The 19,963-nt window shown below is 42.2% G+C and overlaps 1 protein-coding gene across 3 annotated transcripts in view; it reads right to left on the reverse strand.

Annotated features, from left to right (window-relative positions):
* Window positions 1-19,963, reverse strand: part of Scamp1 (secretory carrier membrane protein 1) — a 77,036-nt gene that overhangs the window by 15,099 nt on the left and 41,974 nt on the right. For all 3 annotated transcript variants that reach the window (XM_051182986.1, XM_051182987.1, XM_051182985.1), the window contains 4 exons: window positions 11,189-11,287; window positions 10,171-10,279; window positions 8,067-8,195; window positions 3,959-4,118 (listed from right to left, as the gene is read on the reverse strand). In XM_051182986.1, coding sequence (XP_051038943.1) covers window positions 3,959-4,118; window positions 8,067-8,195; window positions 10,171-10,279; window positions 11,189-11,287 — 497 coding nt within the window. The remainder of the gene's footprint in view (window positions 1-3,958; window positions 4,119-8,066; window positions 8,196-10,170; window positions 10,280-11,188; window positions 11,288-19,963) is intronic.

Raw genomic sequence — 19,963 nt, forward strand, 5'->3', positions numbered from 1 at the left:
GCACTATGGACGGATTTAATGGCTGCTGGTGTTCTCACCAACCAGTGTCAAGACAAGAGACTGACCAAGACCTTACCAAAGTATAAGATATCCCATTTTCCACAGAGTGCCCTGGCTTCAGACTCGCAGCTGGTTCAGAAAGCTAGGAGGATGTGGGTGCTCCACCAACTTCAGGAAGACTGACATTTCCGATCCTCAGCTCTGCCTGCATTGCCTCATGGCTACATCTCACACTTAGGTTCAGTCTGGGGAGCCTCCAAGGATACTCCCTGAGGAGCCACACAGCTTGGCCTTTACTTTTTCCATTGCTAACTTGAGTTTCAGTTTCCATTAGATCAGTTACTGCTCCCTGTCCGTGGCTGGTTTCGTTCGTTATTTGTTGCTCTATAGATGGAACAAGGGCCTAGGACATGGCAGGCTGATCCTATGACCTCCCAAAAGGAATAAATATATCCTCTTCCACATGCATATGTAGTATGCAATGCAGTACAAGTCATTAGTTCTTGATATCTGTAAGGCTCAGCAATCTTTGTAAAGATCATTTGGACCAGAGTGTCAACACATTCCTACAGATTAGAAGCTCCGAGTTTCAGATTAGAAGCTCCAAGCTTCTGAAGGTTCCTATCTTACTACAATGTTGCTATTTTGCAACAGATTCAGGTAGTTCAGACAACTCCACAGTGTTAGCATACATTGAAATATTTACTAGTGTTGTTTATCTCTTGAATAGTAATGCATTTGGTGTTATTACAAAGTTCTGTGCCAGCTAAGGGTGGGAAAAATGCTCCAGTGAGCTTGGTGACTCTTTTGAAAAGGCAACACATGGCCGGGTACAAAGAGGACTGGGATAGGGCTTCTTGTAAGAGTATCTATTAGGGCATGACAGTAACAAGACAGCTTATAGTTATACATCATTGGGACTTCTCCTGAGGTGGGTTAACTCTCAGACCTTAGACAATCACATCGGGTCCTGTTCGAAGAAGCTTTTAAAATAACAGGAGACGGAATGTAGGAAACTGAGAAGCAGTCTAAGCCAGAGAAATGACAGAAGTGACTGCCACTGTAGCAACTAGGAGCAAGGCATGTTTAAAAAGGGACCTTCAAAGAGGCAGAGGCAGGCAGACCTCTGTGAGTTCAAGGCCAGCCTGGGCTACAAAGCTTCCAGGACAGTCAAGGCTACACAGGAAACCCTGTTACAACCCTACCCCTCCCCCCCAAAAAAAAGGATCTTCAAAGTCAGAAGCAAGGGGGGCAATGAAGGCAGAAATTCAAAGATTTCTTAGGATTTAGGAGTTGTGTAGAGAAGGGTGAGGTGTGTGTAGAGAAGCCAGTGAGAAGTGGGAGGCGGAGGAACCGAGTGAGGAATGGTTCTCTGACGGTGCTGGTACTGCCCGGAAAGGCAGCAATGAGATAGGGTCCTGCTACATCACTTTCGTATTGCAGGCCCTGCTCTACCCATGAGTGTGCCTTTCAGGCTGCACTTTAACACTAGCTTGGTTCTCTGTGAGGTATATCCACTAGTTGCAGGTCAGATAATAGTGCATAGGAATTCTGTAAAAACAGTCCCCAGGTGCATCACAGCCCCGCCACAGCTGCAGTCCCAGGCACCACCAGGCTTTGCTTGGGTCACTTTGGTGGCCACACCCTGCTTAGCTTACCCCGCTGCTTCCTAACATTACCAAACTGTGAAGAGGGCTACCATTCCAGTAAATGGAGACCCGGCTTTCCTTCCAAATCTTCCCAGCAGTCTAATCCACATAACCGTGGGGTTCTCAATAGTACTGCTCACTTATTAGGCCTGTGAGGCTCTCGAATATGACCTACTATTCACAGCTGAGGCACAGTGCTGTTAACAAGATTCCTAGATTACATTTCTGTTTTTCTGGAGTTAGAAATCATCTTTTGTGGATGGTTTTACACATACCTACCAGTACTTGGCCACTAATCCTCTTAATATGTTTAAAATCCTTTTTAACCTATTCAAACTAATTCTGCCTATTTTATCTCCAAAGAACAGTGTCTCTTAAAACCTAACCAGCTGTCTTATGGTTTCTATTGCTATGAAGAGACACCATGACATGGCAACTATTTTAAGGAAGACATTTAATTGGGTTGGCTCTCTTATAGTTTCAGAGGTTAGGTCTATTATTGTCATGGTGGGGAGCATAGCCGTGTATAGGCAGACATATCGCCAGCTCTACCTTGATCAGATATAGAAAGCAAAGGGATAGAAAAACAGAGGAAAAATGGATTTTTCTCTTATTATATTAGCAAGAGTTTCATTAAAAAGGTTAGAAACAAAGCAGAAAGAAACCACCAAAGATTGCTACAATTACCTTTCTCAGAACCCAAGGACCCAAGGCTACACCTGGGCAGGGCATTTCAAGTAGAACACATCAGGAAGATGAGCTGCTGGCTACAACTCCTAAAGAGACTAGCTAGCATGGCCAAAGGGATAAAGGGGGACTGGAAAGCTGGTTTCCCATTCGAAAGGCAGTTATGACTCATCAGTTTAAAATAAAGGGGAACAATCACATGATCATATCAACAGGCACAGAAAAGCACCCAGGAAGCTCCAGTACCATTCAGGATTTAAAAAAAAAAAAAAAATACCCATAAGCTAAAAATAAAGGAGAGAGTCCTCAAGCCAACAAAGGCTGTCTACAAAAGAAGCCTGCAGCTTATATCACAGATGATGCTGACTCCTTCCTCTAACACCTGAAACTAGACATGGCCACCCTCCCCCACCTCCACTCTCCAGAAACTGCAGGCAGTTACCACGGCTGTCCACAGGAAGAACCAAAGCAAGGCATTTGGTTAAGGATAACCCATTTGGAGGAAATGAGAGAAACCATGCTGCACAGGATAATCAGAACTCGGGGCTCAGAGGATGCTGTTGCCTACTCCGAAGGTATGTATCATCCGACCTAGTCCAGCATTCTCTTCTTAAAGCCATGCTCACAAGGTGATCCACAGCAAAGAATGGTCTCATGGTCACATCACAAGGCACTTAGAGTCTAAGAGATTAGAAAATGAAGGCGTTTGCCTAACTTTATTAACTAGCTATTCTAAAACTAACTAAGCTAATGAACCAATTAACATCCCACTGAACACTCATTTAGAAAATGCATTACCCAGTATATTTAAATAGTGGTTAACTCTATATAAAATAGTATTCTTTATTTTATAGCCTAAGTAGGTTTTTAAATGTCACTGTCTGGAGAAACTAACGATAGATATACACAAAGTATCAAGTTGCTGAGTTAAAGTGTTTCATGTGTGTTCATCTTACCTGGATGCTGTAAATACGTTATAATTCTGAATTTAGACATGTGAGGGAGAAAGGAGTAAACAGGTTATCCTAAAGTCAGGAAGTTGGGTATGATATATGGCATAAAGTGTTAAATGTTACAAATCTAAGAATGTTAATTTTCCTTTGATTTTTTAAGTGAAATAATGCTTATGAATTTTGATTTAATGTAAGTGACTTTTCAGAAGGTATGTATAATAAAAATTTTACTTTTATATTATGCTTATATTTATTTCACTTGGGAAAGGTGTGCTTGCCATGGTGTCCATGTGGAAGTCAGAGGGCAATCTGCAGGAGTCAGACCCCCTCCTTCTGCCATACAGGACCTGAGGATCAAACTCAGGTCACAATATTTGGCAACAAGCACCTTTATTCATTGAGCCATCTCACTGGCCTTTATTTATTTTTTTTTATTAATGAAAATATACCAACTTTCCCTTTGGGGTATAATATAGATTCCTTTCATTGGGCATTTGTTTGTGGTAGGGTCTAACTCTGTAGCCTCAGCCGGATGCCAACTATGTTGCCCAGGCTGGCCTATAGCAATCCTTCTACTTCGGCCTCCTGGGTGCTGAGATTCCAGGAGGGAGCCACCACCCACACCTTTCACAGGTTTTAAAGCGTATATATTAAATACACACACTTTACCTGAAAGCTCCGTACAGCGGTCTGTACCAACAGACAAATGAGCAGGGGGTAAAAAGCAAGAACCACAGGATACTCAATCCAAAGTCCACTGCTCGTGAAGCATCGACACAGAACCACGCCAGGCATCCAAAGATGTTCAGAAACAGAGTTACAGCGTGAACTGTGGGATCAGAAGACAAAACTGGCTGTTTACTTCAAGTCACCAGCCAACTCAGGTTACAAGGGAAAAACACTTCCTGAGAGCATGAATTCTTGTCCTGTTTTCCATGGCATGTTCTTCAAACACTGCTACTTCTTACACAGGATTTGAAAGCAGAGCACACACAATAGAGCATTTTTGGGCGAAAATCCTCCTAGGCAGCTACACAGCTAAGCCCAACTCTTAGGGTTGCTTCCCTGAGAAGAAAATAGGCGGTGAATTCTTGAGCCAGGGCACAAGAAAAGCAGAGGCGCTTACTACAACCACAGTACTTTAAAATACAGTAGCAATTCTTGTGACTGGGGGGGAGGGTCTGTAAGGATGACTTCATCCTCAAGACTGAGCCACTTTTTAATGGGGGGTAACACTTCGACAGTCTGGTTGTTCCCTCCCTCTCCCCTCTCCCAGACAACAAGATGACCTCCCTCATGTCAGACACAAGACTTCCCTATGCTGCTGGGAAATCAAAAATCTGGGATTTCAGTAACAATGCTATGATCAGAAAGAACCATGCTTAGCAGTTATAACTTTTGTTTACATTTTTTATTTTATGTGTATGGATGTCTGCCTGCATGCATGTCTATGCAGCATGTGTGCGGGGGGCCGTGGAGACCACAGGGGCATGGAACTGGGGATGGCGGTGTTATGAGCCACCACGCGGGTGCTGAGAACCAGTCCCGGGTCCTCTGGAAGAGCAGCAAGGCTCCTAAACCCTGAACCACATCTCCAGACCCCTACAATTACAACTTTTTAAAGTGACTCTGTAAAAATTTATTCATGGGTGGAATTAAATTATAGGAAATAAACTACCATAAAATTAAATACTATAAAATGTATATTATCAATAAAAAATGTCAACCAACTATGACTTAGATTTTAAAAATTAATTAAAAGATTATTAAAGCTACTATAAACTCAATATACATTAAAAACTAATTTTAAAATCTCTTTACAAATCAAAATAAAAATTTTATGGAGCAGGATAAAAGTACTCTTTCTGGGTGGCCTGATGTGTTCACATCTAAACATTAAATCAATCAACTATGGAGAAACAGCTCCAGAGCCTGAAAATAAATCTGTAGTGGCCTTGAAGGGCTTTTATTTTAAAATCCCATTCTTTCTATCACAGAAGGGAAACTGTACTGATTACTCAATTACTACTGGGGATTAATCCTCAGGAAAGCTGGCCCAATAATTAAATGACTCAAAATCCTTTCCCTCACAATAAAGAGGTCTAAGGACTTAAAAACAGAACAAAAACTCCTGTGAAACAGGAAATTTTGTTCCTTTAGAACTTGTGGATGTCTTAAATTTGGGGGGGGGGTGTCTGTGTGTATGTTTTAATATCATCACATTCTAACTTAAATTTCAATCTTCACAAGAATTTTTTAAAGATTTTTTTATTTCACTTACAAAAATGAGGAACATTTATACATGGTTATAAATGTTTTAAAATCCATACAAATTCTTCAGAGTATAGTTAGTTAGTATCAATCTTTGTGTAATGTGTTAGATTTTTTTTCCCCTGGATGTTTTTAGAGTAAGCCCGATCAGGGAGTCATCGTCTCACACAATAAAAAGCAGCCTGTCTAGGGCACCTGGCGATGAAGCTGTCCACCTGTGCAGGGGTCAGAATGCAGGCAAGGGCAGGTACTCAAATCTGGGATCAGTTGACCTGAATTTGCAGCTGCCAGTGCCATGTGATTCCCCAAAGAGATGGCTACAGGTGCACACGTCACCTCTGCTACTTGGTGTCCATGCCCCCCACCCCCGTTTTAATTCAAAAGCACATTCAAAAGGGTCAAGGTTTGATGGGTGCAGTAGTGCACACACCTTTAATACCAGCACTTGGGAGGCAGAGACAGACAGATCTCCTCTGAGTTGAGGGCCAGCCTGGTCTACAAAGAGAGCTCAAGGACAGCCAGGGCTACACAGAGGAACTCTGTCTTGAAAAACCAAAACAAGAAAAAAAGAAAGAAAGAAAAGGTCCAGGTTCACTTCATAGTGACAATTCTAATTGCTTTGGTTTATTTGCAAGTTACACTATCTGCTTCCACTTAGGGACCTTTGAATACACATCTTCATCATATTCATTAAAATGTTAAGAACTTTTTCATCTTGGTATTCTGTAGATGGCATACCATGGAATCTAACCCTGGGATTGAGAGCCAAGTTACCAGAATAGCTTGCCACATAGTGACTTGCTGTATAATGTTGGACAAGTACCAAATTCTCAAAGCTTTAGCTTCTCTAAGACTAAATAATGTGCTTGAGAATGTGCTTGGGACTCTCAAATGCCAGACACAGAGTCAATCTCTACGGAACTGGAGCTCTCCCCTATGACTGAGCACAAACCTGCAGTCGGGCCTGAAATCCATACCAGGCCCACCCTTTGGAAATTACCCGGCTAACGCAGTCTCTGCTCTAAGCATGGGCAAATCCCGAACTGCTGGAAATTCACTGCAAGCAATGCTGCTTCCAAGCAGAACAAGAATCTTGAGTCCTTTTTCTAAACAGATAAGCAAACTAGACAAGAATGAGAAAAACTAATTAACTGCATTACTTCTGAGAGACTTTAAACCAAACAAATCAATTTCTAAATCAGCATCAGTAGTTAACAAGTTAAAATTAACCATCTTTCCTATCCAATCTCCATTTACTAAATTTGTTATAGAATATTCTTTCTACCCCCTTGCCATAAAAAGATTTAAGTTAAATAACTTATGCCTAAAATACTGTCTATTTTTAAAATTCATAAAATATAGTGCATATATGACAGAAATATATTAGTTAAAACATAGAAATTGATTAACATGCACATATATAGAATTATACCTTAAGCATCAAACATACATACTACTGACAGCAAGGCCAAATCTCAACAAGAAACTAAGAGTCTGAAAGTAACAGCCAGCTAGGTGTGGTGGTACACATCCTTAATCCTCGAACTCGGGAGGCAGACACAGGTGGATCTCTGAATAAGGCCAGTGTGGTCTACATAGTGAATTCCTGGACAGTCCGGGCTACATAGAGAGACTCTGTCTAAAAGAATTTAGGTAATATCCACTAGAATTCTGACTCTGAGAACAAATGTTCTCTTTTAACCATGACAAGAGTAATGTCCATACAAACCTCCTTCTCTCATGCCGATGTGAAGAATGAAACTCTCACACTCTCATGGGTAAAATGTGTCCACAAATTACCTACTGCCCCATCTACCCAGCCTTCCCTCCTGACAGAATGGTGTCAAACAGGGCTAAGACTATGTGGAATGCAAGTCAGAGAGTGAGTGCAAGTCTGTGTATATACAATGAACCTTTAGTAGCTTGACATTCATTTAGTATTTCAGAGTTGGGATTACACTTAAAACATTATGTATATCCCAACTGAAAGTACACTCTAATGCTGAGAGTGTCCTATATTCAGCAATTTCAAGAAGAAAGTATTCACAGCCACTTGGAGATGAAAAGTATACTCTGCCAGAAGTGATTTTTAAAGTTATAGTTCACATTGCAGTATCTCCTCTTTCTAAAATCAGCCATAGTGCTACATTTAACAGAATCTAAGTGATACTCCTTGGCACAAAAATAGTATGCAGAATTTTGCCAAAGCAAGCCATGCCTAGATAACATTCTTCTAAGGAAGAATCTTTACAAAACCCTACCCATGTGACAGACAGGATGCCTTTTCAGGCAGTCAGTGCTGGCTTCCCCTAACCAAAGACTTACATTGCTATCGGTAACACAATTTTCATATCTAAATTATGATGTTCAACTCTGAAGCTAAGATCTATATGAAAAGACATTTAGTATGCATTTAATATATCACTTTCAAAAAAGTATCTATTAATAATGAAAATATGAACTCAAAATGCATGTATATATAAAATATAATTTGTTCTATACTTACACATCCATAAGTAGTACATAAGCTTTACTGTCTTTTGGAATTCTACAGGAATGTCTACAGAAAAGTCTTGATAGAAACAAGGTCCCACAGGAAAATTGCTAGGAAGAGGTGGCCAATTATTTTTTCTCCCTGTAAGTTGAAAAAAAAAGTTATTGCAACAAATATATTGTAGTCTTACTTTGGTTGTTGTGGCAGATGTCATACAAACACTAACACTAACTGTTCCGCTCTCTATACTCTCACAACTTTGGAAGCCAAGCTTACATTTTCAATTTTTTGAAGACTAACATTTTAGAAACACAAATGGTAAAATAATTTTCCAGTGTCAAATCATAGCATGTTTAGCATGTCTATGTACAGGAGAACCCAGTGGCAAACCCTAAGAGTTGCCTAAAACAGATTTATTCCGAAGTCCCAGGGCCTGGCTACTGGGAGAAGGCCATCCGATTCTCAAGCTTCTGTTTTCTCGGTGACATGAGTCTGTTAGTAGAATTCTGCTAAATTCCTAACTGACATGCAGAGGCAAGGCTCGGTTCTCAATGATAGGGTCAAGTCTGTGTGAATAAATGGGGGACTCCAGCATCCTGGAAACCAGAGAAAACCGTGAGGTGTGAGGAGGGAATGGGTCCGCATAAACAAGGACTGACAGCGAGACCTGGGAAATGGGGGCGGGAACAAAACTTAAGCATAAAGCACAATTCAGACAAAAATACAAATAAAAAATAACTAAAAGTCACTTTCTAATACTAAAAATGTCATTTAACTTTTAATATTCAATTATGCATATTTTTAGCTATCTGAACATTTTTCACAAAGAGAAGAAGGGTGGCCTGCTGTTTATCCTCAACATGTCCCCTCAGTTACACTGATTATAGTATTAAAATTGGGGGGACTGACTAGGGATGCAGCTCAATGGCAGAGCACTGGCCCAACATAAGATGGGTCCTCGGGACAGAAATGATAGATACATCACACTATGTAAGCAGCAGCCAACAGTGAGCGAGGAGGAATGGAGGCTTGCAACCAGAAGTACCCAAGCCACTCGCTGACTGTGTGGTCTAAAAAAAAACACCCTTCATTTCTTCAGAAAGGTAACAACTGAGTCACACTTCCAAGAATGGTGCTGAAGATTTAATATAAATTAAAAGGTAAAGTACTACAATGTACTAATATACTGCAAAATTTAACTATTCAAGTCTGTCTCTTTGCTACTATCTTTACCAAAACATCTTTCATCTCTCATAGGTAATGAGTGTCAGTCAGCACTAAGAAAATAAGACCATAGTTAATGATCTCTCTCTCCTATATAAAGGCTGTCTCTGATGCTACAAGCAAGGAAATGACCCAAGATAAATGTGTCCTTGAGAGGCCCAACACCTAAACACTGTAAGAGAAGAGGAAATACTCAGTATCATTGCCATCATTGTTGGGGGTGTACTGCCATTCCAGCCACCTAGCAATGTCACACCTGACTCCCTACCCTACCCCCCCCCATGAAGCTGCTAACTTTCCCTCACAGGTTCTTAGAGTCATCTTTAGCACTCGGAGCTTGAACAGATTCCACAGCAAGTAAATAATCACACAAATACGTTAACATTTTTTGACAAGTATGTTGTACCTATGAGAATAAAACCAATAATCACAACAGGACAGAGTCCAAGGTGGGGCACACTCAAAGCTCAATGGAACTATTGAGAAGCCCACACCCATGCTCTGAGGTGACCTTCCTTTCTTCTGAGGGCCTCTTTCTCTTATCCCTCATGCTTAAGCCTACATTGAGATCTTTCTTTTTTATGCCCCAGCTCTTTTTTAAAGAAAAAAAAGAAAAGGTTTGGAGGGCCAAGTGCAGAATCAAAGGCCCCTGGTTTGGAAGGAAGCAGACGTATCAGATCTGTGTCTCACTTTCTCTGTGAGGAAGCCAACACTCGTCTAATCTATCAAAGGACTGCGCTATCCACCAAGATCACCAAGCTGCAGGTATCAAGTGAGCCATCTATTGTGTCTGACCTCCTTGCTAGAATCAGAAGGCAGGGCAGAGGTTTATCACCAGACCTAGTGGCCAGAGCAAGGACAGACATTTTCATCCCAATTCTTTGGATACTACCATGCTGACTCAGGCTCTGCATCTCCCGTTCTCGGCGGTCTAATTCTGCGGCCTTCCTCTCTAGCTCTTCCTGGCGCTTGAGAAGTTCAGCTTGAGCCAAGGCATGTTCCTAAACAAAATGACCAACACACACCCAGGTTACCAGACAGCCAAAACAGTCTAACATTTACATGCCCACTCTCATCTTTACCCTAAGAGAAACCTCAGTTAAATGCACTTTCAAAATATAGGAAGTCATTAAAGGCTATAGTTTTGAGAAATACTTGATTCATTTGTTTTAGTTATGAAAGCCCTCAGAGGCAATGCTGAGTCCATAGGACAGAAGAAAACAAACAAACAAAAACTTGTCTCTTGTTAAGAACAGCCAGAGACTGGGGATAGAGATATGCCTCAGCAATTAAGAGCATGTGGGCTGTTCTTGCAGAGGACCCAGGTTCAGTTCCCAGCACTCACATCAGGCGGTTCATAACCACCTGTAACTCTAGCCTCAAAAAGGACCTTGTACTCAAGTGCACACATCTACACACGGACACACAATACATGTCATTGGAAACAATAAAATCAACCTTTTACAAACAGTAGCAAAAGTCTAGGTAACCCTGAGCCTAAATGAGAGAGAGTTAAGATGAGGGAGTGGTTGAGGAAAAATGAACAGAATAAAGGACAACCGAATTAGCTTGGATAAATGAGTCAAATGGTGCAGCAGGCTCCAGAAATACAAGAATAGTTCAAAACATCGTAAATGTCCTAAGATGCTGAGGGACAGGAATGTGCTTAGGATGGACACTCTGCCCTCTAACTCTGTGTTAGAGCTGCCAGGCATTTCATTTGTTGGTTTTCCTGGACATTTGCCACCTCCTACTTCCTCATAGTGCCCACTGAGTAGTCACATTTATTATTCTATTATTGCTAATGTAGTGGCATTATGCATTGAGACCAAAGGCAATAAAATTCACTCTATAAACCGAAACAATATATGAACTTCCAGTATCAATCTACACAGTTAACATGCACTAACCTTTGTGATCTGTGGGTAAGCTGGATGTTCCTCTGTTGGCTTCATTATTGCTGGCTGGGTGTTGGGTACATTAGGCATTTTCACACTGCCTGGTGGAGGCTACAAAGGGTGAAGACAAATTATGTAACACAAAACGCCAACCTTAACTTCCTTCAAAAGTACCATAGAAAGCAAAATCCCAAGATCTGCCTGCTCCATGCCCTCTCACAGGAGTTGTAACATGCTGCTTAAGCTCAGAATCTCCACTTGGTAACATACTTACCAGTTTTACAATGCTCAGCAGCACACCACATAAGAAACAGAGCACAACTGTTTCTTTACAGTAAAGCAGACACCATCAGACTAAAGAACAACAAGCAGGTACAGGGCCATCTGCTTGTATTTGGGATGCTAAGACAGGAGCCCAGAGGCTCAGGAGCATGAGCACATCATGAGATCCAAGAAAGGAAGCAGAGAGAGAAAGAAGGGCAGGGGAGAAGGGAAGGGAGATATATGGAAGCTGAGTCAACGTTTCCCACTTAAGAAAGGCTGTCAAAGTCTAGTCAAAGACTAGAGACCTGCTGCAAAACCTCACTGAGAGCTCACTTGGCCAGTGAAGCCCAGCCACAGCTGAGGTGATTGCAGCACCAGAGAGGAGGTAGACACTGTGAGTCCACTATGAGATGTTAGTAAAGTATCACATACACACCACGTGTGGATTCCAAAGAGAAGGAGTCAGTACTGTAGAAGGAATTATAAAATGCTAAATTAGGCAGAAAGCAGAATGATTTTCAAGATGAACACAGATCTATACAGCAAACTATTAAAGGAGTTTTATGTATTTCTCTATCATTTGTCTCCCCCAACAGATACAACAGACAGCACATTCTTGGTTTGTTTGTTTGTTTGTTTGTTGTTGAAGCAGGGTCTCCTATTTAGCCCTAGCTAGGCTGAAACTGGCTCTAAACTCAGAGACCTGCCCGCCTCTGCCTCCCAGGTCATGTGCCACCATACAGGTATGCTCCACCATACCCTGAAGTACTACTTTTGAAACTTAAAAATAAATCTGGGACCAAGTGTCATGGCACATGCCTGTATTCTCAGCTCTCGGGGAACAGAAGAATTACTGCAAATTCAAAGATGGCCTGATCTACAGAGTGAGGTCCAGGCTAGAGTGTCCTGGAAATTGCGACATTCTCTCAAAAGAGAACAGAACAGAACAGTGTGGGATCCCAGCACTCAGGAGATCACAAGATTGAGACTAACCTGGGCTAAATACATAACACGACGTACAAGCAAATGAGAGAATGGGCCCTGAGAGCAAGCAGCCTGGCAGAACACTATAGACTTCAGGAAAACCCAAAATCACCCCGCAACTCAACCAGTGAGAACCTTTATTAGCACGCTCTACTGCCTTAAATACCAGGCAGTCCAGTGTAAGAAGTCGGGTGTGAGGATGAGGTGTGGAAAGTGCAAGAAGGCACTCATGGAGTCAGAGTTGCCCTTCTCACAAACACTAGCATGTGCAAGCCACCCTCACACCGTCACACTCACAGCTTCTTCTCATTTGCAGATCTTAGCTAACTTCAGACCCAGTGTGTCTTCAACTACAGGACGCGTGGTCACCTCGAGCCAAGTGCAACTCTGGAGAAAAGCCTTTTGCCTAATTACTATAATGACGGTTCTTAATTCTCCCATGTCTTTACCCGACATAAGAGCAGTCAACAATGAGCCATTCTTGCATGTGTGTATGTAAATATATACACATGTGTGAGTGCCCATGGAGGCCGGAAGAGGGTGTCAGACCTCTCAAAATGCAGTTCCGGGCACTTGGGAGCTATCCACATAGGTGCTAGGGTACAAACTCTGGTCCCTCCTGACTGAGCAAAAGGTGGTCTTAACCACTGAGCCCCTCTCCAGACCAAGACTGCCAGATCACCCTCATAACAGGTCATATCCAGCCCAAAGGGATTAAAGACAGAGGCTGGCACTGATGCAAAATGAGACAGTAAGTAATCGTGCCTGGGAGGGGAAAAAAAGGAATTAAACTACACAGAAATGGTTGGACTATTTACACATCCTGTCCTGATTCCTCAATACAGAAGGAGGGAGAAGAGCAAACCCCCCTAAAATCCCAGATCATAAAGCTACCAAAGATTGGTGGCCAGAATTCATACTGTTCTTACAAACAAAATATCCTATGATTCAATTTTCACTCCAGGGAATCCCATGCTTCCCTAGTAAAAGTAAAGAAGTTCCTTAAAATGAGGCTTCCTAGAATTCTCAGAGTTCTAAGAGTATATGATTTCAGCATATAAAGAAACAAACCTCCCTAAGCCAGGACCAAGATAAAAAACAACTGTTTAAGACCTGGAAACACAGAAATAAATCAGTACAAAATAAGGATGTTTTATAAGTATGAGTTTAGTAAAAGCTTAACTAGGATAGTGATGGTCAAAATTCATCACCTGGTCTTCAAATGATTTGGGAAGGGGAAATGCTTTGAGTGGATGTGCACAGGGTGCTGATGACAAGGGTGCAACATCTCAGTCCACAGGATGGGCAAAGCCTTCCCTGGATGAGGCTGGGGATGGAAAGCCGTCCTCTGCTGTCGAGTGTCTCAGAAGACGACCAGTGTGTACAGGTAGCAGCAACTGCAGTGACTCCTCCTCCATCCCCCCCCCACCTCCTATGGAGACTGATTCCTCCCTGTTCTGCACTCAGTAAACTAGCTGACAGCTGGCACTCAGCCATCAATGTGAGGATGGCCCACATGACCCCAGCTTTTCTGTTCGTTTGTCTGAGTGTCTATTCTTTCTTCATCCCCTGGTTGTCCCAGTGAGGTTTCCAGGAGCTGTGCTGGACCTGGCAAAATAATACAAGCAGAGCCTCTAAGACTTCTTCAGTGAACAGTGTGAAGTATGACTACAGACAAGATAACTACAAACAAGATACAGACGGAGGGATAAAAAGGAAACCAAAATGGATCTAGAGAAGACACAGAACATAGTGCAGAGAAACAAAATGCAGGATATAGGAGCATCAATGAGCTTTATGATGGGGTCCAGGGACCTACAACTAAGATCCAGGGGAGGAGATCAGAGAAGAAGAGTCAATGTCCAAGCAGGATGGAACAACATGGACTCCCAAACACAAACCAGGTTTTTAAGAAAGTTAATGGAGACAGCACATCAAAAGAACAAACCTAAAATTAGGAGTAGTAAAAGCATCCAGGGGTGGAGGAGGGAATTCTTAAAGAAAAGCATGCCAGTGAGAACATGAAATACTTCCTGGCTGCAAACAGGGGAGCTCAGATACAGTGTGTCAAAGAGATTCAGTGCTCATGGAGAGGTGTGAGGCCAGCCAGGTCGGCATCTGAGAAACACGGGCAGGGTGCAAGTCAAGAGCACTGCATCTCGGAACACTGAGTGTCATCAGCAGGGCAGAGAAGTGCAGCCTCTCTGTTCTTCCCCATCCCTCTGCTCCTCCCTGCAGCCAAGCTAGAAAAGTCACCTCCCTTCTGGTGTTAAAGTCCTGCCTCACACCCAGAAAGGCCCAGACAGAAAGAAAGCACACAGAAAGACCAAGAAAAACCAGAACACCTGGCTGGGTCCCCACTGAGTAGCATCCCCCACACCGCTGTCCATTCTGCATCACATGTGAGCACAAAGATCTGAAACCTTCATATGACACAAACTTTGATTAAATATGTTAGCTATGATTCGCTCTTGTTAACCTTTGCTTCAGGGGCACCAACCATGAGAAAAAGAACTGCACCTGAGCCAAGACAAAGTGTTAACAGCATTCCACACATTCTAGATATAAAGAAGCACTAACCGGCCTGTCTGGAAAAGTGCACACTCTAGAACAAGCGTGTGCACTAGTGTAAGGTGACTTCTACCCTGGAAAAACCGCTCTGGCAGCACTGAAAAACCCGAGCACTTGAGAAAATCACAGAGCCAGGCAGTGGGGTACGATGACTTTAGTCCCAGCACTCAGGAAGCAGAGGCAGGTAGATCTCTATGAGTTCAAGGCTAGCCTCGCCTACAAAGTATGTTCCAGGCCAGCCAGAGCTACATAGAGACCCTGTCTCAAAAAATAGAAAAAAAAAAAAAAAAGTAAAGACGGATGGATGGACGGAAGGAAGGAAGGAAGGAAGGAAGGAAGGAAGGAAGGAAGGAAGGAAGGAAGAAAACCACATGGCGTAGAGATCAACACAGAGCAAGCTGGAAAGGCTGCAGGAAAAGAATTCACCCTTGGGATAGGAACATCTCTGGGAAAGCCAGGGGCTATTATCCTTTAATACTTTAGGGCACTTTTTTTATATTTACATATTTTTCAGGGATTTAGAAAACTCAACTAGAACCAGTCAGTAAAAATTATAGAATGATCTACACTGTCTCAGCAGACTTAAGAACGTTATAATAATCACGGTTACATAATTATAAATTTGACTATTCTACAAAATATTGAGCTTTCTGCTCACCGGAAACCCCAAGGACATTACACACACAATGACAACATCCAAATTCCTTCCTTTCAGGTATGAGAGATCTAGGGATTGTCTATGTCACATAAAAATTTACATCCTCCTTGATGACAAGACCCTCTTGCTGAAGATGCTACAGTCACAGGACATAACAAATCAAGCTGGAACTAGGCTAAAAGCATCCTCCCTACTAGCTGTCAGAGTGCTGGTAAGTGCTACTCTGGGGGAGAACTTATCAGTGTTCTTATGGCTATGGACTGTGAGTGCTGACTTTCCGGAATGATTCTGTACCTATAGCCACCCTGGCATGGAGAGGGAGGGGGGCTCACAGGGTTCAACCACTCCCAGTATCTGGTGGGAAGGAGACACAGGCACTAGCAAGGTACACCTGCTCCTGCAGTCACTGCTCATGTTCCTATAAACAACCCTAATGGAACTTACTGACCACACACAAAAGGTATAAAAGTAAAAAGAGCTAGTTGGGGAAAGGATGGAGATTATCAGGGATGGGAGGAAGATAAAAGAGGGTAATGGTTTAGTGAGTAAAATGCATCAAGTATACATACTAAAATGCCATAATTAAATCCACTAGAATGAATAATTAATATATACTAATAAAACATTTAAAACTATATGTTCTCCTTCCCCATGTTTAAACTCTAATCCCAAAACCACCCCTATGCTTTCTCATGCTCAGGACTCAGGACTATGGAATTTTCTTTTGTGCATTCATCATATGTTCTAGCTTCAAAAACCTTAGACACTTAAAAAATGCAGACTTGAGGCCTCACCAGAGACAACCCAGGGATTGAAAGAGAAGGAATGTGCAATTTTAACTAGCCAATGAACCTGCCCCAAGGAATTCCGAAACTTTTTAGATCTCAGCAGCATCTGACTGGCTATGCTTACATGGATTACTTTGGCACTGAGAACAAGGACAGATACACATACTATCAAGAATCAGGACAGACAGACACAATTATCACAATTAAGGGTGGCATTCAGGTTGTCCTGTGGCCTTCACATGCCATTTAAGAAAAGCAATCACAGGACTCCCTTCTACATGCTTTTGTCCTACCTTCCATCAGGGAAGAGAGACGATTCTGGAACACACTAGAGAGCTCTAGTCATCTCACAGGAACTAGCCTCAGGAAAAGCTGACTGGTGTGGACTCTGCTGATGTTTATCCTGGGTGAAAGCGCCTACTCCTGCTCCAGCCATTCTGCCCATGTAAAGAAGCACTCAGACACTGCAACGTTCACAGTACACAGGAGCCACTATAAAAAAGAGCCTCAGCTGCTTCCCACCCTGTAAATGGGGACCTACTAACAGCAAGCAGTTCCCAAGACAGTGTATCGTCCTACCTGTCAAGAAAATATTATGAGGATACAAAAAAGTAAAAGTCAATTTGAAAAAACATCAGACCAGACCACCCAGTGAGGTCAGACCCATCAAGGCAGGAATTTAAAGAACTATGATTCATATTCTGAGGATCTAAGGGGTAAAGTGGATACCACAGAGAACAGGTGCCCGTGTAAGCACCGACAGAATCCTAAGAGCGAAAAGCGATGCTTGTGTCAAATCCAAGGGAGCAGAAATGAATGCCCATGTGGGCTTATTGGTATAGTAGACAGAGATGAAGAACAAATCTCTAAGGTTGAGGGTTGAAAACCCTAAAAGAGGAGAGATGAGGAGAGAGGGGAGGAGAGGAAGAGGCAGAAGGGGAAAAGGGAAAGGGAGAGAAAGGAGAAGGGGAAGATGGAGAAGAGGGGGAGAGAGAGGGAGGATGTGCGAAAGCTGTAGACCAGCCATAACTGTAATATCAATGAATACAGCAGAGGAAGAATGGTCAAAGAAGACAAGTATTTGAAAGAAAAAAGGAAAGACAGAGAATGTCATAGATCCAGGGAGCCCACACAATACTGAGGGGAAAAAAATAACTATCTATATATGGACATATTGTTTTCAAACTACAGAAAATCAGAAAGGAAAACAATCTGAAAGCTAGAGAAGGGACCAAAACCCAACATCCCTGAGAAAAACAAAGATAAATGTATCTTGGAGACAGAGGGTGCCTCAGCAGTTAGGACACTTGATGCTCTTACAGAAGACCGGGGTTTGATCCCCAATACCCACATGGTAGCTCACAACCATCTCTAACTCTAGTTCCAGAGGATCTGATGCCTTCTATGAACACCTGCAGGTATTGGCACGCATGTGGTACACACACAAAAAAAATTAACAATATTTATATCTGACTTTCAGAGACCAGACAAATGAATGACATCAAAGATAATAAACTGGGGAGAAAATAAAGTCACAAGCTTAGACTACTGCTTCCTGTAACACCATTCCTCAAAGTTGAAGAATATAAGGATTTATTGATGGAGGCTGTCCTTCTATGTATGTTTCTCTTACTGGTTAATGAATAAAACACTGTTGGCAGGAAGATAGGCAAGACTAGGAGAAGAGGAGAATTCTGGGACATATAGGCAGAGAAGAGTCACCATGTGGAGACCGGGAGGGTAGGACACACCAGATCCTTCTCCAGTAAAATAAGACCATGTGGAAATACTTAGATTAATAGAAATGGGTTAATAATTAAGGTGGAGCTAGCCAATAAGAAGCCCTAGTCATTGGCACAGTTTTATAACTAATATAGTCTCTGTGTGTTTATTTGGGGCTCAAGGGCTGCAGGACCAGCCAGGACAAAGAACCTCTCATTACCAAGGTGCTTGTTGATGCCTCTGGAAGGAAGAGGAATAATGTGGGTCAGAATCTATCTATGACCTACTGAAAGGAAGAAGATATGAGGAGAGGCCATAAGAACAAAGCAAAACTTCTTTTTCACATCATCAATAACAGAAAACAGTTTTTTGGGTTTTTTTGTTTTTGTTTGTTTGTTTTTGAAACACCAATAGCAGAGTCTCTGAATATGGAGCCATAGGTATATGCCTCATGCACATCTATGTTTATATATACACACACGTATATGAGAGAGGTAAATGACAAACAATACAAAGATCAAAGGGACTACTGTTGATTCTGTTATTATAAGGTATTTACACTGTCCATGAAGAGATACAGAGTTGTTTTGTGTTCATTTGGATTTAAGTGGTTTTGCAAACTCTAAAAATTAAAAACATGAAAAGTAACTGATGTGTTACAAAAGAAGAGAAAAGCAGGTTTATACAAGATGCTTAATTACAAACACCAAGAATAACAGACCAAACACAGCATCAATATAGGAGACATCAACCCAACTACATAATTCCTTTGAATGCCAGTGGCTGAAATGCACCAAGGAAAACAAACAATTGTCAAGATGGATCAACAGCTAACGGAGAGGACCATGCATGCTGTGGTCCTGCAAGATGAAAAGACTGCAGACCCTGCTGCTAAAGAAAACCATGCCCTACATCAGTTAAAGGATTAACTATCAGGCTAGGGGTCAGAAGAGCAAGCCCCGGGGTAGCCGAAACACAATAGGGAGCCCTCAGCAGAGGCACTGTGAACCACAAAGAAAGAGACCACTCTTTGCATCACTGGCCATAATAAGAATGACAGTGCCCAGGGAGCTAACCTTTGTAAGATGGCTTGGGGCCAGCCTACTGAAGAAGGGCCTCAAAGCCATTAAAGCCACAGCAAGATTCAAACAAACAAACCACAAAACAAACCCTCCAGTCAGCAGGTAAAAGCACTCCCATAGCACAGGACTCTCAAGATAACCAGTGTCCTCACTGGGGACCACAGAGGCAAGACAGGAGCTTGACCAGGCCGCTGAGCAGAAGCAAGTCACTGTAACAGGCTCTCTTTCCTCCATGCAAGTTTGTCTAAATAGATACACTAGAAATATGCCAGCATAATCTACATATATACACATGCACACACACAGACAACACACATTCCCACACACACACCACATATACATACACACACACAACACAATCCCCACACATACACACCACATATACACACACATTACACACATAAACATGCACAGATCATACATATCACACACACACCCAACACAACACACACACAATACACACCACCCATTCAATACACCACACTACACACACAACACTACATAATACACACACACACAAATCTTTAAAGAAAAAAAAAACTAAAGAAAACAAAACTTCAGGCCAACTTTCTATGGAGAACTCATGCCAAAATCCTCAAAAGGACACCAGCAACAAAGTTCAACACATTTTTAAAAACTACACATCATGACCAAATGGGATTTATCCTTGACCCATTAAGGCTGATTCACTACATACAATAGTCAACATGACACACTC

Source organism: Phodopus roborovskii, unplaced genomic scaffold (assembly GCF_943737965.1).
Source record: "Phodopus roborovskii unplaced genomic scaffold, PHOROB, whole genome shotgun sequence".
NCBI classification, from domain to species: domain Eukaryota; kingdom Metazoa; phylum Chordata; class Mammalia; order Rodentia; family Cricetidae; genus Phodopus; species Phodopus roborovskii.